General features: G+C 40.1%; 1 protein-coding gene across 1 annotated transcript; it reads right to left on the reverse strand.

Moving 5' to 3' along the window:
• Positions 1-499: 499 nt before the first annotated feature.
• Positions 500-4,215, reverse strand: LOC124019032 (ubiquitin carboxyl-terminal hydrolase 37-like). Its single transcript, XM_046334386.1, has 8 exons — positions 3,206-4,215; positions 2,561-2,758; positions 2,155-2,286; positions 1,510-1,642; positions 1,264-1,400; positions 986-1,085; positions 781-860; positions 500-587 (listed from the first exon to the last, which is right to left on the reverse strand). Exons 2-8 carry the CDS (start codon positions 2,725-2,727, stop codon positions 500-502), a joined length of 837 nt encoding a protein of 278 aa, XP_046190342.1. The 5' UTR covers positions 2,728-2,758; positions 3,206-4,215.
• Between the last annotated feature and the right edge of the window lie 19,358 nt (positions 4,216-23,573).

A 23,573-nucleotide genomic window follows, 5' to 3' on the forward strand; every position in this document is an offset into this window, starting at 1 on the left:
ACTCCTCATAACTATCTCAGTGTTCTGTCATAACTTATTTTTCACTGGTTTCACTCTCTCTCTCTCTCTCTTCTCACCACTGAGGCTGTCAGCAACACTTTCCCTAGTTCCTGCTCCTTTGAATCTGAGGGGTCAAATATACATATCAAGAGCTGTGAAAACGTGGTCACTTGTCTGAATTGCTCTGGACTAAAACAGCTCCCATACATCACTAAAGATATCTGAGAAACATTTTAAATTGCAGCTTCCAGCTTCTCTGTCAGCAGGACCGTTTTGGGAGTGGGTGGTTTGTGTGGTGTTGGAGCAAGAATATTGTTATGGTGCCATGACCTACCTGAACAGCAGAGGGCGCTGTCTTTGGCCACTCCAGGTGGGCTGGAGACTTGGCTGGCGAGGGTCTGGGGGATGGACCCCTGGATGCTGGGGGCCTGGTTGGTGAGGGCCTGTGGGCTGGCACTGTGCAGGTGTGGCACCATGTCCCCACAGAGGGTGGAGAGCCTCAGCTCCGAAGGAAACAAAAAGAGGAGCCTCCAGCTTCTCCAACCCCCCCAGGTCCTCCAAACCTCTTCAGATGCAGAACCAGCACACTGCCCAGAAACAGAGAGGAAGAGAGATGAACAGACAGACAATGAAACCAGTCAACAAAATAACAGATGCGTGACATTTGTTTGTGGTGCTCACCTCTAAGTCCTACAACCTGCTCAGGAAGGTAACTACTCCTAAAGGCTCAGGACATTAAACACTGCTAGTACTATGAGAGGTTATAAAAGGACAACTCACAGAGGCAGTGTGTGGAACTGCTCCACCTTTGAGGCGTGGAGGCCTTTACAGCCCTCACATGTGAATTCAACCTGTTCACTCTGGTTAGAAACAAAAGCATTACATAATGAATGATACCACTACAATAATAAGCGTATTCTGAGGCAGTGGGCAGCTTGCCCTGGGTGTTAGTCTCTACATGCAGGGCTGAGCCCTAAGTGCTGACTTTGAAAGTGAGTGCTAGGCTGTTCAGCAAGGTGCGCTCAGGGCTGAAGTCCAATGAGAGGTGGTTGTAGTCCTCTCTGGTGGACGACTCGCGCCCACAGCTTCAGAAGCAGGACAAAGAGAAGAAAAATGCATCAAGTCTGTTTCTGTTTCAGGTCTCTACAATGTTTCTGTTCTGCCATGTGTTTTGTAATATTAATATATACTGTATATATATATATATACATATAGAAAGATCATGTTCTCAGTAGATACATTACAACCAATGGGAGCTCTTACCTGGTACATGTGCGCACCGACACAAGCTGGAACTCCAGCTGGGAAACAGGGCAGGTATAGTTCATCCCGAGTGTCTTCAGAATCATGCCCTCCTCCTTCAGCTGGCACAGCATATTGATGAGTAACTCGTGTGCGTCCTATGATGAGGAAGAGACAGAAACACACCAAGATAAAAGCAAATTAAAAAGAGAAAATGAACCCTTGTAAGAAGAGCACTCGTACACAAGAGAGTAGTGCCTCAGTTACCTGTTGCGTGTCCCCCAGATACTTCAAATCGTATCCCGACAAGGAGTACTTGACCTTCCACATGAGGTCTGCTTTTGAGGCCTGGTTTGCCACACTGTCAGGTAAACCCGAACGGTGCACATCAGACAGACTCCTGTAGGGGAGACAGAGAGTAAGTTAGCAGCTGACTGGATGGTGTCAACCTACTGGCTTACGCCTGAAGAGGCAGATGAGTAAATACAAATATGTTTTATCTAGTGGCACCCCATCATTAGAATTTATTCATTCCATTTGATGCAAATTCACCTTTGAGGACGGACAATGAAGCCAAAGTCAATGAGCATTATGGGTCAGGTAGTCATTCTACACTTTCCAAATTGGCCTACAAAATGCCTACATCATAATCAGTGTGTCATTGTTGTTCCTCTTGGTTATGAAGATTCCAAAAACAAAAGGAAACTGGAAAATAAACCATAAATACAATACACAGCAAAATATGAAGTGGTTAAGGTTAGGAAAAGGGTTAGGATTGGTGAAAGTGCTATCTTAACCTGCTACGACAATCCCTTTCTGTAGAAGTGGCATGAAAAGAGTGTTCCTTCTTTAATTTATGACCACAATTAATGGGTGTGTGGGGTGAGTGTCTGCTTTTGAGCCTTCACTTACCTGAGCAGGTTGGAGAAGGGGGAGGAGCTCCAGAGTTGTTCCTGGTGCAGGATTTCCTTTGAGAAGGAAGGCAGGACCAGGAGGCACTGCAGGGTGGCGTTAAGGAAGCAAGTGTTGCCAATGTTAGGCAACCTGTGAAGAAGAAGCAGGCATCAGTACACACATAGAGATTAATCATAACCTTCATATCTCTATAAAGTGATGATAATGGCAGGGGATAAGGGATACATTATATTTAACACAAAGAAGTGGATGTCCTTTAGACCAAGACTGACATAATTCATGGGTTTATAAATATCTAATAAAACGGACATGCTCGATAGTAAGCCTTATCCCCATAGTATATCAGACACTGATCTCTAAACAATAAATCACTTATATTCAATGCATGTGTGTTGTGGTTTACCCAAGAAGTTCCATGTTGACCAGTGCCACCCGTTCTCCTCTGGCCCCCTGGGTCTCTTCTGACCCTCTGGTGGCTGAGCTGGCCCTGTGAAGAGTCATGCTTCTGGGGGCTGAGCTGGCCCTGGGAAGAGTCATGCTTCTGGTGGCTGAGACTGGTCTCTGGGGCATTGGACTAGAGTGGTCCTGAAGAGACAGAGGTCTGGAGGAAGGAGAGAAACAGGTCTAACGCCTCCAACACAGAGATATTATCACTCTACACAGTCTCTCTATTAAATACTGTACTATAAACACAGCTGAGTAGTTATGCATGTACTGCTGTCCATATAAATGCAGTGTACCAAGTAGACCAGGCCAATAGGTTAGTACTCTCTTTATCCACTAGATGTAGACAGAAGAGGCTAAAACTAGTTTCTGGAAAATAACTTTCTGGGACTGTGTTTATCAAGTGTCTCAGAGTAGGAGTCTGATCTAGGACCAGTTTTGCATTTTAGATCATAGATCAATGAATCAGATTATTATAGACAGAGAGGACCTGATCCTAGATTAGCATTCATACTGTTGATTAACACTGGCCCTGGTCTGGTAGCACTAAACCCAACTCTCCAAAGAGACTCTAGGATGGCACTGTACTTGATGTTTGGATTACCTGACTGTTGTGCCCTCCTGACTGGTGTCTCCATGATGATCCAGAGGGTTGGTAGGAGAGGGAGAATTAGGGTGGGCCACCACTGGAGAAGATTTCACTGGGGAAGGGTTTTTGGCAGGTGACCGGGGTACAGAGGGTTGTTCAGCAGGAGAGCAAGGCTGAGAGGAACATTTAACAGGAGATGGAGGTGGATGGAGGGAGGAGAGTTGGTCAGAGGGTGAGGGGTCAGAGGTAGCGGAGCCATTCCGTTCAGAACGGTCAGATGGAATTGGAGAGGGGGATGAAGTGCCCCTCTCCTTCTTCTTTCTTGTCTTCTGCTCCACATCAACTGAATTTGCTTTCTGACGTTTTTTCTGTTGACAAGAAAATGTGATAGTGCTAAATACTTCCCCCCCCAGATCCCCAGCCAATGGAAGAGGGGGGTCATGAGAGCAGGAAGAGGTTGGCCTAAATGGAGAATCATAGGTATCTATCCTAAACCTCAAATAACACAGTATAGACAGGTTACATTGACTGACATTTGCAATAGCCGAACTTCATGTACATTTCATGTACACTTTTTACGTATTCGTCAATCAGAATGTCATTTTACTTTTATTCTTCCCACTAGGTTTAAGAGAAAAATACTACTCCAGAATTATAGTAGTTGTTAATTGATTAAATGACCTGATTTCATACCTTCTTGCACCAGCAGAAACAAGCCATGTCGATAACCAATGAAGACTGATACATTTCCTCATTAACCCATTGTTCAAATTGGCTTTAAGACCATTGTGATGTCATCGGTCATGTATGACATCACCACCTGGCAACCCAATCTATAACATTTTAAAATATATTGTTCAATGAACAAATATGTTTTATTGAAGAGCAAAGTTATGCAGTATACATACAATATTGTAGATAATATGCTCCATTGTATTCTTGTTTCTTTTTACATTCATTTTTTGTATGTTGTTTCATTAAACTTACGACCACAATAAAGGCATTTTAAGTGCCTTCATCTTCATCTTCATAGTTTTTCTTCATAGTTTTTAGCTTCCATGTTGTTTGCGGTTTGGTCATCGGTTTATTTAAATGCTAAATGCTTTTTCTCTTATTCACCAGCAGATGGACAAAGGGTTGGTTAAAAGAATGTGAACAGGTGATAAAGATTTAGCATAAACCTCAAACAACAATCCAGATTGGTTAAGGATAGTTTTCCGTATTCAATCTTGCCCTGAGGGCTGCTCTGTCTGACAACACTGACAGGTTAAAAAGTTGCATCATATTGCAGCACAACTTGCAGGCTGCCGCAGAATTCTATGGCACATTATTTATTATTTATTATTTAAGTGTCAGACATTGTTGCCATTAACGCTCGTTAGAGCTAGTTTGACCACCAGAGAGCATCTTTGAGAAACATTTAACCGTTTTTAATATGAAACTAATCGTTGGATAACAGATCTGCTCTCGGAACTCATTTACACACGTTACTGTGTGTGTTTCGATTCTCTCTCGCACAAACACACACATACACGCTCACCCTCTATAACCACTCTTATATTTACAGTGGTGATGAACAGCTGGAGGCATTTTGTTGTGAATTCTGAAAACAAGCCAACCAAACTCAGAAATACATTTCACTGGTTGCCATGGTGAATAATCCAATAACAATTGGTTGGACATATGAAAGGAAACAAAGAGTTTACCGGAAACTCAAAATGAAAATACTTGCAGATCAATTCAGATCAACAATTTTCAATAGTAGATCTCATTACATTTAGAGGATTCTAAATTAATATCCAATGATAATGCAGGGATAATAATAAATTCATATATTTGTTGGGGTTGGGCAAATCTGGTTTTAGAGTACTTAATTAAGCATTGAAGTTTTCCCATTTTGGCCTTTAGGCTACACTTTACAATAGGACTCATCTCTGACTGCCTGCAACATCTACAGTGGCACAATATAAATACATTTTTGAATTACTTTTTAAAAATGTATATGTTTATTAAGTTGTCTTGCTTTTCTCAGAGCAGCACAAAACGGTGCTGAAATAGTTGACCATACATAGGTAGGCTTTTGCTTCAAATCCTATTGTAACAATTGGATGACATTGGGAGTTCCAGTAAGCAACAATTTGTTGCCTTCATTAGCCTAATTTATTCTTAAAATAACTCCAGCACATAAAAGAGAAAGGAACCTTAATTAATTAACAATAAAGTGATTTAATTCACAAATGCATTTGACTGTACTTAATATTGGCCATCAACCAGAAACACACCGTGGTAGAAACATGTTGTTGATTTTTTACTATTTCAAAATGCACACGTTTAATCAGCTACTGTGCAGTCTGACAAGTAAACATAGCCCACAGTACATAGTAAACATAGCCCACAGTACATAGTAAACATAGCCCACAGTACATAGTAAACATATCCCACAGTACATAGTAAACATAGCCCACAGTACATAGTAAACATGGCCCACAGTACATAGTAAACATATCCCACAGTACATAGTAAACATAGCCCACAGTACATAGTAAACATGGCAAAGATGCTTCATTCCTTACATAAGGGAGAGCAGGCCATGTCAAGACTTTCTCAGTGACCTCAAATACTTATTAACTCTGTCTTTAATGGGTTTTTTCGGGATGCATCAGTCTTGGTCACAGTATTAATGATGAACACATGGAGGTTCACTGGTCAGCCACATTTGCCTCGGGATCCATCCCAGTTGGGGCGGCATGTAGTCTAGTGGTTAGAGCGTTGGGCCAGTAACCGGAAGGTTGTTGAATAAAATCCCTGAGCTGACAAGGTAAACATCTGTTGTTCTGCCCCTGAACAAGGCAGTTAACCCACTGTTCCTAGGACATCATTGTAAATAAGAATTTGTTCTTAAATGACTTGCCTAGTTAAATAAAAAATACAAGTATCTGTCTCTGTAAATAATGAGTGATACTGATTCACGTGCACCTTCATCAGATGAGCAGAATGGTACTGCTCTGCGTCCCCATCGATTGTGGTGTCCTATGATAGAAATGGTAGATCAATTAAGAATTAAAAGTGACTCCAACACACAAATGCTGCATAATGAAACATGTTTTAAGAATGTAGCAAAACCAACTGCTTTCATGGGAACCATGTGTTTTATCGGTGTGGCCCGTTGTCCAGCCCTTTGTCCACCGATCTCCACGGATGGTTGTCGGCATGGTTGTTTGCTCTGCAAAAACACATTCATGTTTTTAGTACACAAGTATCGATTGTATTACACAGTATGCCTACGCATGGACAGAATATATAAATAAAAAAATAAGTAAATGCATTGAATCCCAAAAAACTTTAGTTTTGGTGATCCTCCCAGCTCTGGCTCATTTTCTCAAGTCCTCTGGTGGTTACAGTCCTAACCCTGGAACATATAGCACCATAGAATGGGTGGAGTTTGGGGCAGGTAGAGGAGTACTGGAAAGGTGTGACTTTCAGGTTACTATAGGCCATAAGTATACAGCAGATCGCAGAAAAGTCCTCACTTTGATTATGCTGTAAGAACATACTGTAGCAACATGACCAGGATCTCTATTCATTTAAGTGAGCAGATTGGGGCTTTCAGGGGGAACAGACAATCTACTGGAGACATTTCAAAAGTACTGATAGACTTTAGGATTTTTGTCATGTCATCCAGGTCAGGATAAACAATTATTTATACAAAGTACTAACCCTGACTCTCGTTTTTTAAGTGTTCATAGGTCTCGGTCTATATATTCCTGGTGGGTTTTTTCACAAACAATGCTTGTTTTATTTAAACGCTCTTCACACACCATGCTTACTTGAGACCAAAACTAGGGATCTAATTGTAAAGTCGTGCAAGTTGGGGTTAATTTTCACGACTACATTAGCCGGGCTATGAAGAGTCTATTCTCCTGCTAATATTTCATCATGGGTGGATGGCTTCTTTTGTATTCCAAAGTATTGAATGAATGTATTAATTGCTGTAATTCATCATTCTCATTCTCAAAGGTGAGTTCACAATCTCATTCTCATGTTCATGTTTAAAAAATATTGATATTTTGGAGATGATTTTCTTTTCAAATAACTGAAAATGTGCAGATTTAATTTGAATAAAGGGAAAAGTGCCATTCTTGAACATGGGGTTAAACAATAGGCCCTTTTAATTTTGACTGGCTTGCCATTCCAAATCAAATTGAATATTTTTTCTCATATAATTTACAGGTCACTTGGTGTAGGCAAAACCATAAACAAGTTGGTAAACTGTGATATGACTAAATAGTTAAACAGGGTGATTATTCCACAAATAGACAGGTATTTTCATCAAGTACAGGAGATAAAGTTCCTCACAGGTGTGCCTGGCATGGATTGTGACTCAATCTCACTCCTCTTCAATGCATCATTTTTATTATATTGAACTTGGCAAGTCAGTTTAGAACAAATTCTTATTTTCAATGACAGCCTAGGAACAGTGGGTTAACTGCCTTGTTCAGGGGCAGATCAACAGATTTTTACCTTGTCAGCTCAGCGATTTGATCTTGCAACCTTTCGGTTACTAGTCCAACGCTCTAACCTCTAGGATACCTGCCACCCCATGACTCTCCGCATGACTCTCCGACCAATGCTGTCTGACTCTCCCCATGACTCTCCGCATGACTCTCCGACCAATGCTGTCTGACTCTCCCCATGACTCTCCGCATGACTCTCCGACCAATGCTGTCTGACTCTCCGCCAATGACGTGACACTCCACCAATAATTACATTTAGAGGACTGGAAGATTCTAAATTAATATCTAAGCAGCATTTTTTGTTAGCGCAAATCTGATCTGTGAGAATTCGGTGTATTTTTGGGGTGTGCATGTAGGACAGAGAAATAGCAATTCCTACACTATTTGTAACGGTTCTCTTGTGGTGAAGGAGAGTCGGACCAAAATGCAGCGTGTAGATTGCGATCCATGTTTATTCAACAAACGAAACACGAATCTAAATACAAACACTACAAAACAATAAACGTAACGAAAACCGAAACAGCCTCTACCAGTGTAAACTAACACAGAATAAGGACATCAAGACACTAAGGACAATCACCCACGAAACACTCAAAGAATATGGCTGCCTAAATATGGTTCCCAATCAGAGACAACAATACACACCTGCCTCTGATTGAGAACCACTCCAGACAGACATAGACTTTGCTAGATAATCCCACTAAGCCACACACCCAACACCCCACAAAACCCCAAGACAAAACACACCACAATAAACCCATGTCACACCCTGGCCTGACCAAATAAATGAAGAATCACAAAATACTTTGACCAGGGCGTGACACTATTGTTCTAAATTCAATCACCTTCTTCAATAGGGGCACAAGGATAACCAGATACAGACACAGGAGGCAGATGGTTCGAGCCCAATATATTTCTTAACAATCCAAAGGGGGTAGGCAAGATAATAGTCATGGACAAGCAAAAGGTCAAAACCAGTTCAGAGATCCAGAGGTACAGAATGGCAGGCAGGCTCGAGGTCAGGGCAGACAGAATGGTCAGGCAGGTGGGAATGGAGTCCAGAAAACAGGCAAATGTCAAAACTGGGAGGACTAGTAGAAGAGAATAGAAAAGTAGGAGCAGGGGAAAAAACACGCTGGTTGACTTGAACATACAAGACGTACTGGCACAGAGAGACAGGAAACACAGGGATAAATACACTGGTACAGAGAGACAGGAAACACAGGGATAAATACACTGGCACAGAGAAACAGGAAACACAGGTATAAATACACTGGCACAGAGAGTGTTATGCAGGTGAATGAGGACCCAAAAGCGACTTGGCGAAAACAGAGTCTTTATTCCAGTAAAGGAAATAGGCAATACTCCTGGACAATCAGAGCAGAAAACAAAACATAAAAAACTTAATTCCACTCGTAGTGACGAGGACAGACTGGAGACTCGACCATTAACTGTAGGTTGCCTCGGGAAGGCACCGACCGTAGCAGACCCAGACACCTGCTCACACGCAGCATCTGAGGGAAACAAGACACGACAGGGCGAGACAAAGACACAGCACGGCGAACAATATACAAGGATCCGACAGGACAGAAACGGAAAACAAGGGGAGAAATAGGGACTCTAATCAGAGGGCAAGATACGGAACAGGTGTGAAAAGACTAGATGATTGAGTAGGGGAATAGGAACAGCTGGGAGCAGGAACGGAACGATAGAGAGAAGAGAGAGAGGGAGGGAGAGAGAAAGAAGGGAACGAACCTAATAAGACCAGCAGGGGGAAACGAACAGAAGGGAAAGCAAAATGACAAGACAATATAAGACAAAACATGACAGTGAGACAGGAAACACAGGGATAAATACACTGGCACAGAGAAACAGGAAACACAGGGATAAATATACTGGCACAGAGAAACAGGAAACACAGGGATAAATACACTGGCACAGAGAAACAGGAAACACAGGGATAAATACACTGGCACAGAGAAACAGGAAACACAGGGATAAATACACTGGCACAGAGAAACAGGAAACACAGGGATAAATACACTGGCACAGAGAAACAGGAAACACAGGTATAAATACACTGGCACAGAGAAACAGGAAACACAGGGATAAATACACTGGCACAGAGAAACAGGAAACACAGGGATAAATACACTGGCACAGAGAAACAGGAAACACAGGTATAAATACACTGGCACAGAGAAACAGGAAACACAGGGATAAATACACTGGCACAGAGAAACAGGAAACACAGGGATAAATACACATGGGAAAATATGAGACACCTGGAGGGAGTGGAGACAATCACAAGAACAGGTGAAAAAGATCAGGGTGTGACATCTTCATCCTCATAATTCAGTTAATTCAAATACAATGTTGAATGCACAATATGAGTTTATATTTGGTTTATACCACCCATTCAATGACAGCATTAATTCAGGTAGAGACACATTAGGGGTTGGGACCCAAAAGCATAATCAGTGCAGGGAGAAGACACAGGTACAGACGCATATTAGAGTTGCGGTTAGAAGTAGAAGTTACTGTATTTGAGCACACACGCACACAACACACACACACACACACACACACACACACACACACACACACACACACACACACAAAACACTGAAAAACTAACACACACACACACTTTTTAAAATGATTTTACCTTCACACACACTAGAATAATACACAAGCACATGACTGAAAACACTGAAAAATGCTAATTGATATCAAGTCACAGTGGAAGCACTTTTTAAAATGATTTTACCTTCAATTATGCAAATAGAATAATGGAAATAGTGGAACTTCCCACAGTAGACCAGGAAGTTACTCAGGAATCAGATAACAAGGTGAAAAGAAGAAGAAAGTGTCCCAACTATAACCAGCCAGGACATGTTACTGTATAACCAGCCAGGACATGTTACTGTATAACCAGCCAGGACATGTTACTGTATAACCAGCCAGGACATGTTACTGTATAACCAGCCAGGACATGTTACTGTATAACCAGCCAGGACATGTTACTGTATAACCAGCCAGGACATGTTACTGTATAACCAGCCAGGACATGCCAGGACATGTTACTGTATAACCAGCCCATGGACATGTTACTGTATAACCAGCCAGGACATGTTACTGTATAACCAGCCAGGACATGTTACTGTATAACCAGCCAGGACATGTTACTGTATAACCAGCCAGGACATGTTACTGTATAACCAGCCAGGACATGTTACTGTATAACCAGCCAGGACATGTTACTGTATAACCAGCCAGGACATGTTACTGTATAACCAGCCAGGACATGTTACTGTATAACCAGCCAGGACATGTTACTGTATAACCAGCCAGGACATGTTACTGTATAACCAGCCAGGACATGTTACTGTATAACCAGCCAGGACATGTTACTGTATAACCAGCCAGGACATGTTACTGTATAACCAGCCAGGACTGTATAACCAGCCAGGACATGTTACTGTATAACCAGCCAGGACATGTTACTGTATAACCAGCCAGGACATGTTACTGTATAACCAGCCAGGACATGTTACTGTATAACCAGCCAGGACATGTTACTGTATAACCAGCCAGGACATGTTACTGAATAACCAGCCAGGACATGTTTCTGTTTCTTTTCCACAAATCCCCACCTACAACAGGGTTACTGTATAAAGCCAAATGTTACTGAATAACCAGCCATGACATGTTTCTGTATTATTAACCAGCCATGACACAAAAAGAATGGTCAAAAGAATGGCCACATAACAGTTACAACACCCTTACTGAAGAGAGAGAGACCAGCTACAGACTAGCTAAGACCACCTGACCAAAGAGAGACCAGCTACAAACCAGTTACAACACCCTGACTAAAGAGAGAGACCAGCTACAAACCAGTTACAACAATTTAACTGAAGAGAGAGACAAGCTACAAACCAGTTACAACACCCTGACTAAAGAGAGAGACCAGCTACAGACAAGCTACAACAACTTAACTGAAGGGAGAGGCAAGCTACAAACCAGTTACAACACCCTGACTAAAGAGAGAGACCAGCTACAGACAAGCTACAACATCTTGACTAAAGAGAGAGACCAGTTACAGAGGAAGAGAGATGATTTTGAAGGTTGGTTCGACATCTTGACCAAGAATAAAAACTGGAGAGACAGCAGACAGGACTGTACCAACAGAGCCTTGAGGCCTCATGTATCGATACTACCTCTACTTAACCCATCAGAGTCTAAGCTCTGTTTCGTCCATAGTTTTCCACCATTTCAGTCCCCTTCATCGTAGAAACGGCCTGCAGAACCGAAGGAACCTTTACCGTCCGAGCCACCAACGATCACAGATTCAATTCTTCCTTCTCTGCCAACATCTCCATGGTGACTGGGGGCGGTGCAGTCAACGGTACGGTGAGCCTCATGGTGCCCGCAAGCACCCAATCAGGAACGGATGTACTGTAACCCTGTACGTTGTCAGCAAAGTAAGGGTCTTGTTTCAAAACTCTAAAATGTCTTTCTTTTCTCATATCCTCTCTCCCTCACAGCCACTGATTTGAAAGGAATTGGTTGCTGTAAGCTACTCTTTGTTATCAGCTACATTATCTCTATCTATCTCCTCTCCCCCCCCCCCTTTTCCTTCCCTTCCTTCCTCCCTACAGGAGACAGATTTTACCACTCCCCAGAATGGGCTACCAGGCGTCTCCTCCAAGGGACCAGGGTTTTGGACTAGAAGCCTAGTTTCGATGGCTCCTACAGTTTTGTTTCGGTACAGCAGTTTAACGGACGCTTGACCCAGAAAGCAACTTTCCATACACGGCCACATAGAGAATACAGATTTGAACATTTCAAATTAAACACTTTAGTCATCACCTTTGTGCACAAAACGTCTATTGAATTATTCAAATGACTTTTTTTAAACATGAAGTATTCATCCTATGTCTGCCTTGTTATTGGATGTTATGACATCTATGCTGCTCACGCTGCTCCTTGTGCACACTGAGTGATAGTGCACATGTGATGTTGGAGAGTGTAAACAGGATGCAACCCGGATATAGAAGTCCATCTGCGTATGCGAAGGTGAATAAGTTGAAAACAACGGGCGGACATCTTGGACACAGTCTCCAGTTCTTATTATACCTCAGTGGTCTCCTCTGACTGTCTGTTAGCATGCAGCTCCTCAAACTGTTATTATACCTCAGTGGTCTCCTCTGACTGTCTGTTAGCATGCAGCTCCTCAAACTGTTATTATACCTCAGTGGTCTCCTCTGACTGTCTGTTAGCATGCAGCTCCTCAAACTGTTGTTATTATACCTCAGTGGTCTCCTCTGACTGTCTGTTAGCATGCAGCACCTCAAACTGTTGTTATTATACCTCAGTGGTCTCCTCTGACTGTCTGTTAGCATGCAGCACCTCAAACTGTTGTTATTATACCTCAGTGGTCTCCTCTGACTGTCTGTTAGCATGCAGCACCTCAAACTGTTGTTATTATACCTCAGTGGTCTCCTCTGACTGTCTGTTAGCATGCAGCTCCTCAAACTGTTGTTATTATACCTCAGTGGTCTCCTCTGACTGTCTGTTAGCATGCAGCACCTCAAACTGTTGTTATTATACCTCAGTGGTCTCCTCTGACTGTCTGTTAGCATGCATCACCTCAAACTGTTGTTATTATACCTCAGTGGTCTCCTCTGACTGTCTGTTAGCATGCAGCACCTCAAACTGTTGTTATTATACCTCAGTGGTCTCCTCTGACTGTCTGTTAGCATGCAGCTCCTCAAACTGTTATTATACCTCAGTGGTCTCCTCTGACTGTCGTTAGCATGCAGCACCTCAAACTGTTGTTATTATACCTCAGTGGTCTCCTCTGACTGTCTGTTAGCATGCAGCACCTCAAACTGTTGTTATTATACCTCAGTGGTCTCCTCTGACTGTCTGTTAGCATGCAGCACCTCAAACTGTTGTTATTATACCTCAGTGGTCTCCTCTGACTGTCTGTTAGCATGCAGCTCCTCAAACTGTTGTTATTATACCTCAGTGGTCTCCTCTGACTGTCGTTAGCATGTAGCTCCTCAAACTGTTGTTATTATACCTCAGTGGTCTCCTCTGACTGTCTGTTAGCATGCAGCTCCTCAAACTGTTGTTATTATACCTCAGTGGTCTCCTCTGACTGTCTGTTAGCATGCAGCACCTCAAACTGTTGTTATTATACCTCAGTGGTCTCCTCTGACTGTCTGTTAGCATGCAGCACCTCAAACTGTTGTTATTATACCTCAGTGGTCTCCTCTGACTGTCGTTAGCATGCAGCACCTCAAACTGTTGTTATTATACCTCAGTGGTCTCCTCTGACTGTCTGTTAGCATGCAGCACCTCAAACTGTTGTTATTATACCTCAGTGGTCTCCTCTGACTGTCTGTTAGCATGCAGCTCCTCAAACTGTTGTTATTATTCAGTGGTCTCCTCTGATACAGCTCCTCAAACTGTTGTTATTATACCTCAGTGGTCCTCTGACTGTCTGTTAGCATGCAGCTCCTCAAACTGTTATTATACCTCAGTGGTCTCCTGTGACTGTCTGTTAGCATGTAGCTCCTCAAACTGTTGTTATTATACCTCAGTGGTCTCCTCTGACTGTCTGTTAGCATTCAGCACCTCAAACTGTTGTTATTATACCTCAGTGGTCTCCTCTGACTGTCTGTTAGCATGCAGCTCCTCAAACTGTTGTAATTATACCTCAGTGGTCTCCTCTGACTGTCCGTTAGCATGCAGCTCCTCAAACTGTTGTTATTGTACCTCAGTGGTCTCCTCTGACTGTCCGTTAGCATGCAGCACCTCAAACTGGCAGCTCTCTGCCAACCTCACTGACTGTGTCAAAGGGACAGGAATCATCTGCATCAGCCTATACCAGGGCAATGGGACCCTCAACACGTCTAGGGCAGTGGGCCTCAGGTCTAAGAATGTGACCAGGTTGGACTACAGCTTCACCTGCTGTTCAAAGAAGGTAGAGCTGGTGGTAGTGGACAGGTCAGGCAACGTGGGTGTGTGTCTGGGCTTAGTGAAGGACTCTGTGGGGGTGGTTGTGAGCTCTACAGCCCAGGGCCTGGTTTCCCAAAAGCATCTTAAGTCTAAGTCCATCATTTCAACCATTGGATCCTACTTTTCTCAGATGAATTTAGCCTTAAAATGCTATTGGGAAACCGGGCCCAGGTCTCTATCACCAACACTACAGCTGTACCTGTAGTTAGTACAACATCCACCCAGGTCTCTATCACCAACACTACAGCTGTACCTGTAGTTAGTACTACATCCACCCAGGTCTCTGTCACCAACACTACAGCTGTACTTGTAGTTAGTACTACATCCACCCAGGTCTCTGTCACCAACACTACAGCTGTACCTGTAGTTAGTACTACATCCACCCAGGTCTCTGTCACCAACACTACAGCTGTACCTGTAGTTAGTACTACATCCAACCAGGTCTCTGTCACCAACACTACATCTGTACCTGTAGTTAGTACTACATCCACCCAGGTCTCTGTCACCAATCCTACAGATGTACCTGTAGTTAGTACTACATCCACTCAGGTCTCTGTCACCAACACTACAGTCTCTGTACCTGATAGTTAGTACTACATCCACCAGGTCTCTGTCACCAACACTACAGATGTACCTGTAGTTAGTACTACATCCACCCAGGTCTCTGTCACCAACACTACAGTTGTACCTGTAGTTAGTACTCCATCTGTCACCAACACTACAGTTGTACTTGTAGTTAGTACTCCATCCCAGAGGGCCACCTTTAACTCTGTCCCTATCTAATGATCTGTGTGATGCTTTCTCTCCTCCTGTGGAATAGAGTAGAGCTGTAGAGTTGTATAATAGTTCATGAAGGTAGATGTCATGTTGAACAGTGGAATCAGTGCAGAGAGAGTTGTGTCATTAGATGTAACCAGTATGTATATGTGATGTTGTACTGAAAGACAGGGTGGAAATATTAACTTATATTAATGAACTTTTTGTCATAAAACGTGAATTTTTGAAATCCTTTTTCTTTTCTCTTAAATATGTCAAACTGAAAATATGGATATTTTCAGAACTTCTGCTTTTTCATTCTGAGCAACTCTTCACAGACAGCACAGGTAGAAAGATCCCTGTATGGCCATTGGTGGCCGGTCACACTACGGGGGGAAGTTTCCCCTAGGTACAGATCTAGGATCAGGTCTTTCTCCCCCAATCCTAACCTTAACCATTTGTGGTGGAAATGCAAATCCGACCAAAGATCAGCGTCTAGGGGCAACTTCCCCCCACACCACCAGTCACAGAGTGAGATCCATAATGTGTTCTCCATTTGAATGCTGGGGGTGCAGTAAACTCAGTCAGGATATATGTAGTGTATATGTCAATTAACAGGATACACATTTATTTTAGCAGATACAAAATTGTTAACCTGTGAATTCACACTGGTGGGAGTCATATAATGTATTATATTATCACACTAAGACTGGTGGGAGTCATATCATGTATTATATTATCACACTAAGACTGGTGGGAGTCATATAATGTATTATATTATCACACTAAGACTGGTGGGAGTCATATCATGTATTATATTATCACACTAAGACTGGTGGGAGTCATATCATGTATTATATTATCACACTAAGACTGGTGGGAGTCATATCATGTAGTATATTATATTATCACACTAAGACTGGTGGGAGTCATATCTAAGATGTAGTCATATCATGTATTATATTATCACACTAAGACTGGTGGGAGTCATATCATGTATTATATTATCACACTAAGACTGGTGGGAGTCATATCATGTATTATATTATCACACTAAGACTGGTGGGAGTCATATCATGTATTATATTATCACACTAAGACTGGTGGGAGTCATATCATGTATTATATTATCACACTAAGACTGGTGGGAGTCATATCATGTATTATATTATCACACTAAGACTGGTGGGAGTCATATCATGTAGTATATTATCACACTAAGACTGGTGGGAGTCATATCATGTAGTGTATTATATTATCACACTAAGACTGGTGGGAGTCATATCATGTAGTATATTATCACACTAAGACTGGTGGGAGTCATATCATGTATTATATTATCACACTAAGACTGGTGGGAGTCATATCATGTATTATATTATCACACTAAGACTGGTGGGAGTCATATCATGTAGTATATTATCACACTAAGACTGGTGGGAGTCATATCATATGTATTATATTATCACACTAAGACTGGTGGGAGTCATATCATGTAGTATATTATCACACTAAGACTGGTGGGAGTCATATCATGTATTATATTATCACACTAAGACTGGTGGGAGTCATATCATGTATTATATTATCACACTAAGACTGGTGGGAGTCATATCATGTATTATATTATCACACTAAGACTGGTGGGAGTCATATCATGTATTATATTATCACACTAAGACTGGTGGGAGTCATATCATGTAGTGTATTATATTATCACACTAAGACTGGTGGGAGTCATATCATGTATTATATTATCACACTAAGACTGGTGGGAGTCATATCATGTAGTATATTATCACACTAAGACTGGTGGGAGTCATATCATGTAGTATATTATCACACTAAGACTGGTGGGAGTCATATCATGTATTATATTATCACACTAAGACTGGTGGGAGTCATATCATATGTATTATATTATCACACTAAGACTGGTGGGAGTCATATCATGTAGTATATTATCACACTAAGACTGGTGGGAGTCATATCATGTAGTATATCACACTAAGACTGGTGGGAGTCATATCATGTAGTATATTATCACACTAAGACTGGTGGGAGTCATATCATGTATTATATTATCACACTAAGACTGGTGGGAGTCATATCATGTATTATATTATCACACTAAGACTGGTGGGAGTCATATCATGTATTATATTATCACACTAAGACTGGTGGGAGTCATATCATGTATTATATTATCACACTAAGACTGGTGGGAGTCATATCATGTATTATATTATCACACTAAGACTGGTGGGAGTCATATCATGTAGTATATTATCACACTAAGACTGGTGGGAGTCATATCATGTATGTATATTATCACACTAAGACTGGTGGGAGTCATATCATGTATTATATTATCACACTAAGACTGGTGGGAGTCATATCATGTAGTATATTATATTATCACACTAAGACTGGTGGGAGTCATATCATGTATTATATTATATTATCACACTAAGACTGGTGGGAGTCATATCATGTAGTATTATATTATCACACTAAGACTGGTGGGAGTCATATCATGTATTATATTATCACACTAAGACTGGTGGGAGTCATATCATGTAGTATTATATTATCACACTAAGACTGGTGGGAGTCATATCATGTATTATATTATCACACTAAGACTGGTGGGAGTCATATCATGTATTATATTATCACACTAAGACTGGTGGGAGTCATATCATGTATTATATTATCACACTAAGACTGGTGGGAGTCATATCATGTATTATATTATCACACTAAGACTGGTAGTCATATCATGTATTATATTATCACACTAAGACTGGTGGGAGTCATATCATGTAGTGTATTATATTATCACACTAAGACTGGTGGGAGTCATATCATGTATTATATTATCACACTAAGACTGGTGGGAGTCATATCATGTATTATATTATCACACTAAGACTGGTGGGAGTCATATCATGTAGTATATTATCACACTAAGACTGGTGGGAGTCATATCATCATATCAATTATATTATCACACTAAGACTGGTGGGAGTCATATCATGTAGTTATATTATCATACTAAGACTGGTGGGAGTCATATCATGTATTATATTATCACACTAAGACTGGTGGGAGTCATATCATATGTATTATATTATCACACTAAGACTGGTGGGAGTCATATCATGTATTATATTATCACACTAAGACTGGTGGGAGTCATATCATGTATTATATTATATTATCACACTAAGACTGGTGGGAGTCATATCATATGTATTATATTATCACACTAAGACTGGTGGGAGTCATATCATGTATTATATTATCACACTAAGACTGGTGGGAGTCATATCATGTATTATATTATCACACTAAGACTGGTGGGAGTCATATCATGTATTATATTATCACACTAAGACTGGTGGGAGTCATATCATGTATTATATTATCACACTAAGACTGGTGGGAGTCATATCATGTAGTATATTATCACACTAAGACTGGTGGGAGTCATATCATGTATTATATTATCACACTAAGACTGGTGGGAGTCATATCATGTATTATATTATCACACTAAGACTGGTGGGAGTCATATCATGTATTATATTATCACACTAAGACTGGTGGGAGTCATATCATGTATTATATCACACTAAGATATCACACTAAGACTGGTGGGAGTCATATCATGTATTATATTATCACACTAAGATGTCATATCATGTATTATATTATCACACTAAGACTGGTGGGAGTCATATCATGTATTATATTATCACACTAAGACTGGTGGGAGTCATATCATGTAGTATATTATCACACTAAGACTGGTGGGAGTCATATCATGTATTATATTATCACACTAAGACTGGTGGGAGTCATATCATGTATTATATTATCACACTAAGACTGGTGGGAGTCATATCATGTAGTATATTATCACACTAAGACTGGTGGGAGTCATATCATGTAGTATATTATCACACTAAGACTGGTGGGAGTCATATCATGTATTATATTATCACACTAAGACTGGTGGGAGTCATATCATGTATTATATTATATTATCACACTAAGACTGGTGGGAGTCATATCATGTAGTATATTATCACACTAAGACTGGTGGGAGTCATATCATGTATTATATTATCACACTAAGACTGGTGGGAGTCATATCATGTATTATATTATCACACTAAGACTGGTGGGAGTCATATCATGTATTATATTATCACACTAAGACTGGTGGGAGTCATATCATGTATTATATTATCACACTAAGACTGGTGGGAGTCATATCATGTATTATATTATCACACTAAGACTGGTGGGAGTCATATCATGTATTATATTATCACACTAAGACTGGTGGGAGTCATATCATGTAGTATATTATCACACTAAGACTGGTGGGAGTCATATCATGTAGTATATTATCACACTAAGACTGGTGGGAGTCATATCATGTAGTATATTATCACACTAAGACTGGTGGGAGTCATATCATGTATTATATTATCACACTAAGACTGGTGGGAGTCATATCATGTATTATATTATCACACTAAGACTGGTGGGAGTCATATCATGTAGTATATTATCACACTAAGACTGGTGGGAGTCATATCATGTAGTATATTATATTATCACACTAAGACTGGTGGGAGTCATATCATGTAGTATATTATCACACTAAGACTGGTGGGAGTCATATCATGTAGTATATTATCACACTAAGACTGGTGGGAGTCATATCATGTAGTATATTATCACACTAAGACTGGTGGGAGTCATATCATGTATTATATTATCACACTAAGACTGGTGGGAGTCATATCATGTAGTATATTATCACACTAAGACTGGTGGGAGTCATATCATGTAGTATATTATCACACTAAGACTGGTGGGAGTCATATCATGTAGTATATTATCACACTAAGACTGGTGGGAGTCATATCATGTATTATATTATCACACTAAGACTGGTGGGAGTCATATCATGTATTATATTACACTAAGACTGGTGGGAGTCATATCATGTATTATATTATCACACTAAGACTGGTGGGAGTCATATCATGTATTATATTATCACACTAAGACTGGTGGGAGTCATATCATGTAGTATATTATCACACTAAGACTGGTGGGAGTCATATCATGTATTATATTATCACACTAAGACTGGTGGGAGTCATATCATGTAGTGTATTATATTATCACACTAAGACTGGTGGGAGTCATATCATCATGTATTATATTATCACACTAAGACTGGTGGGAGTCATATCATGTATGTATTATATTATCACACTAAGACTGGTGGGAGTCATATCATGTATTATATTATCACACTAAGACTGGTGGGAGTCATATCATGTATATTATATTATCACACTAAGACTGGTGGGAGTCATATCATGTAGTATATTATCCTAAGACTGGTGGGAGTCATATCATGTAGTATTATATTATCACACTAAGACTGGTGGGAGTCATATCATGTAGTGTATTATATTATCACACTAAGACTGGTGGGAGTCATATCATGTATTATATTATCACACTAAGACTGGTGGGAGTCATATCATGTAGTATATTATATTATCACACTAAGACTGGTGGGAGTCATATCATGTAGTATATTATATCACACTAAGACTGGTGGGAGTCATATCATGTAGTATATTATCACACTAAGACTGGTGGGAGTCATATCATGTATTATATTATCACACTAAGACTGGTGGGAGTCATATCATGTAGTGTATTATATTATCACACTAAGACTGGTGGGAGTCATATCATGTATTATATTATCACACTAAGACTGGTGGGAGTCATATCATGTATTATATTATCACACTAAGACTGGTGGGAGTCATATCATGTAGTATATTATCACACTAAGACTGGTGGGAGTCATATCATGTAGTATATTATCACACTAAGACTGGTGGGAGTCATATCATGTATTATATTATCACACTAAGACTGGTGGGAGTCATATCATGTAGTGTATTATATTATCACACTAAGACTGGTGGGAGTCATATCATGTATTATATTATCACACTAAGACTGGTGGGAGTCATATCATGTATTATATTATCACACTAAGACTGGTGGGAGTCATATCATGTATTATATTATCACACTAAGACTGGTGGGAGTCATATCATGTAGTATATTATCACACTAAGACTGGTGGGAGTCATATCATGTATTATATTATCACACTAAGACTGGTGGGAGTCATATCATGTAGTATATTATCACACTAAGACTGGTGGGAGTCATATCATGTAGTGTATTATATTATCACACTAAGACTGGTGGGAGTCATATCATGTAGTGTATTATATTATCACACTAAGACTGGTGGGAGTCATATCATGTATTATATTATCACACTAAGACTGGTGGGAGTCATATCATGTATTATATTATCACACTAAGACTGGTGGGAGTCATATCATGTAGTATATTATATTATCACACTAAGACTGGTGGGAGTCATATCATGTATTATATTATCACACTAAGACTGGTGGGAGTCATATCATGTATTATATTATCACACTAAGACTGGTGGGAGTCATATCATGTATTATATTTATATTATCATACTAAGACTGGTGGGAGTCATATCATGTATTATATTATCACACTAAGACTGGTGGGAGTCATATCATGTATTATATTATCACACTAAGACTGGTGGGAGTCATATCATATCATGTATTATATTATCACACTAAGACTGGTGGGAGTCATATCATGTATTATATTATCACACTAAGACTGGTGGGAGTCATATCATGTATTATATTATCACACTAAGACTGGTGGGAGTCATATCATGTATTATATTATCACACTAAGACTGGTGGGAGTCATATCATGTATTATATTATATTATCACACTAAGACTGGTGGGAGTCATATCATGTATTATATTATCACACTAAGACTGGTGGGAGTCATATCATGTATTATATTATCACACTAAGACTGGTGGGAGTCATATCATGTATTATATTATCACACTAAGACTGGTGGGAGTCATATCATGTATTATATTATCACACTAAGACTGGTGGGAGTCATATCATGTATTATATTATCACACTAAGACTGGTGGGAGTCATATCATGTATTATATTATCACACTAAGACTGGTGGGAGTCATATCATGTATTATATTATCACACTAAGACTGGTGGGAGTCATATCATGTATTATATTATCACACTAAGACTGGTGGGAGTCATATCATGTATTATATTATCACACTAAGACTGGTGGGAGTATTATATTATCTAAGACTGGTGGGAGTCATATCATGTATTATATTATCACACTAAGACTGGTGGGAGTCATATCATGTATTATATTATCACACTAAGACTGGTGGGAGTCATATCATGTAGTATATTATCACACTAAGACTGGTGGGAGTCATATCATGTATTATATTATCACACTAAGACTGGTGGGAGTCATATCATGTATTATATTATCACACTAAGACTGGTGGGAGTCATGGGAGTCATACTAAGACTGGTGGGAGTCATATCATGTATTATATTATCACACTAAGACTGGTGGGAGTCATATCATGTATTATATTATCACACTAAGACTGGTGGGAGTCATATCATGTATTATATTATATTACCACACTAAGACTGGTGGGAGTCATATCATGTAGTATATTATCACACTAAGACTGGTGGGAGTCATATCATGTAGTATATTATCACACTAAGACTGGTGGGAGTCATATCATGTAGTATATTATCACACTAAGACTGGTGGGAGTCATATCATGTATTATATTATATTATCACACTAAGACTGGTGGGAGTCATATCATGTAGTATATTATCACACTAAGACTGGTGGGAGTCATATCATGTAGTATATTATCACACTAAGACTGGTGGGAGTCATATCATGTATAAGTATATATTACACTAAGACTGGTGGGAGTCATATCATGTATTATATTATCACACTAAGACTGGTGGGAGTCATATCATGTATTATATTATCACACTAAGACTGGTGGGAGTCATATCATGTATTATATT

Source organism: Oncorhynchus gorbuscha, unplaced genomic scaffold (genome assembly GCF_021184085.1).
Source record: "Oncorhynchus gorbuscha isolate QuinsamMale2020 ecotype Even-year unplaced genomic scaffold, OgorEven_v1.0 Un_scaffold_602, whole genome shotgun sequence".
NCBI classification, from domain to species: domain Eukaryota; kingdom Metazoa; phylum Chordata; class Actinopteri; order Salmoniformes; family Salmonidae; genus Oncorhynchus; species Oncorhynchus gorbuscha.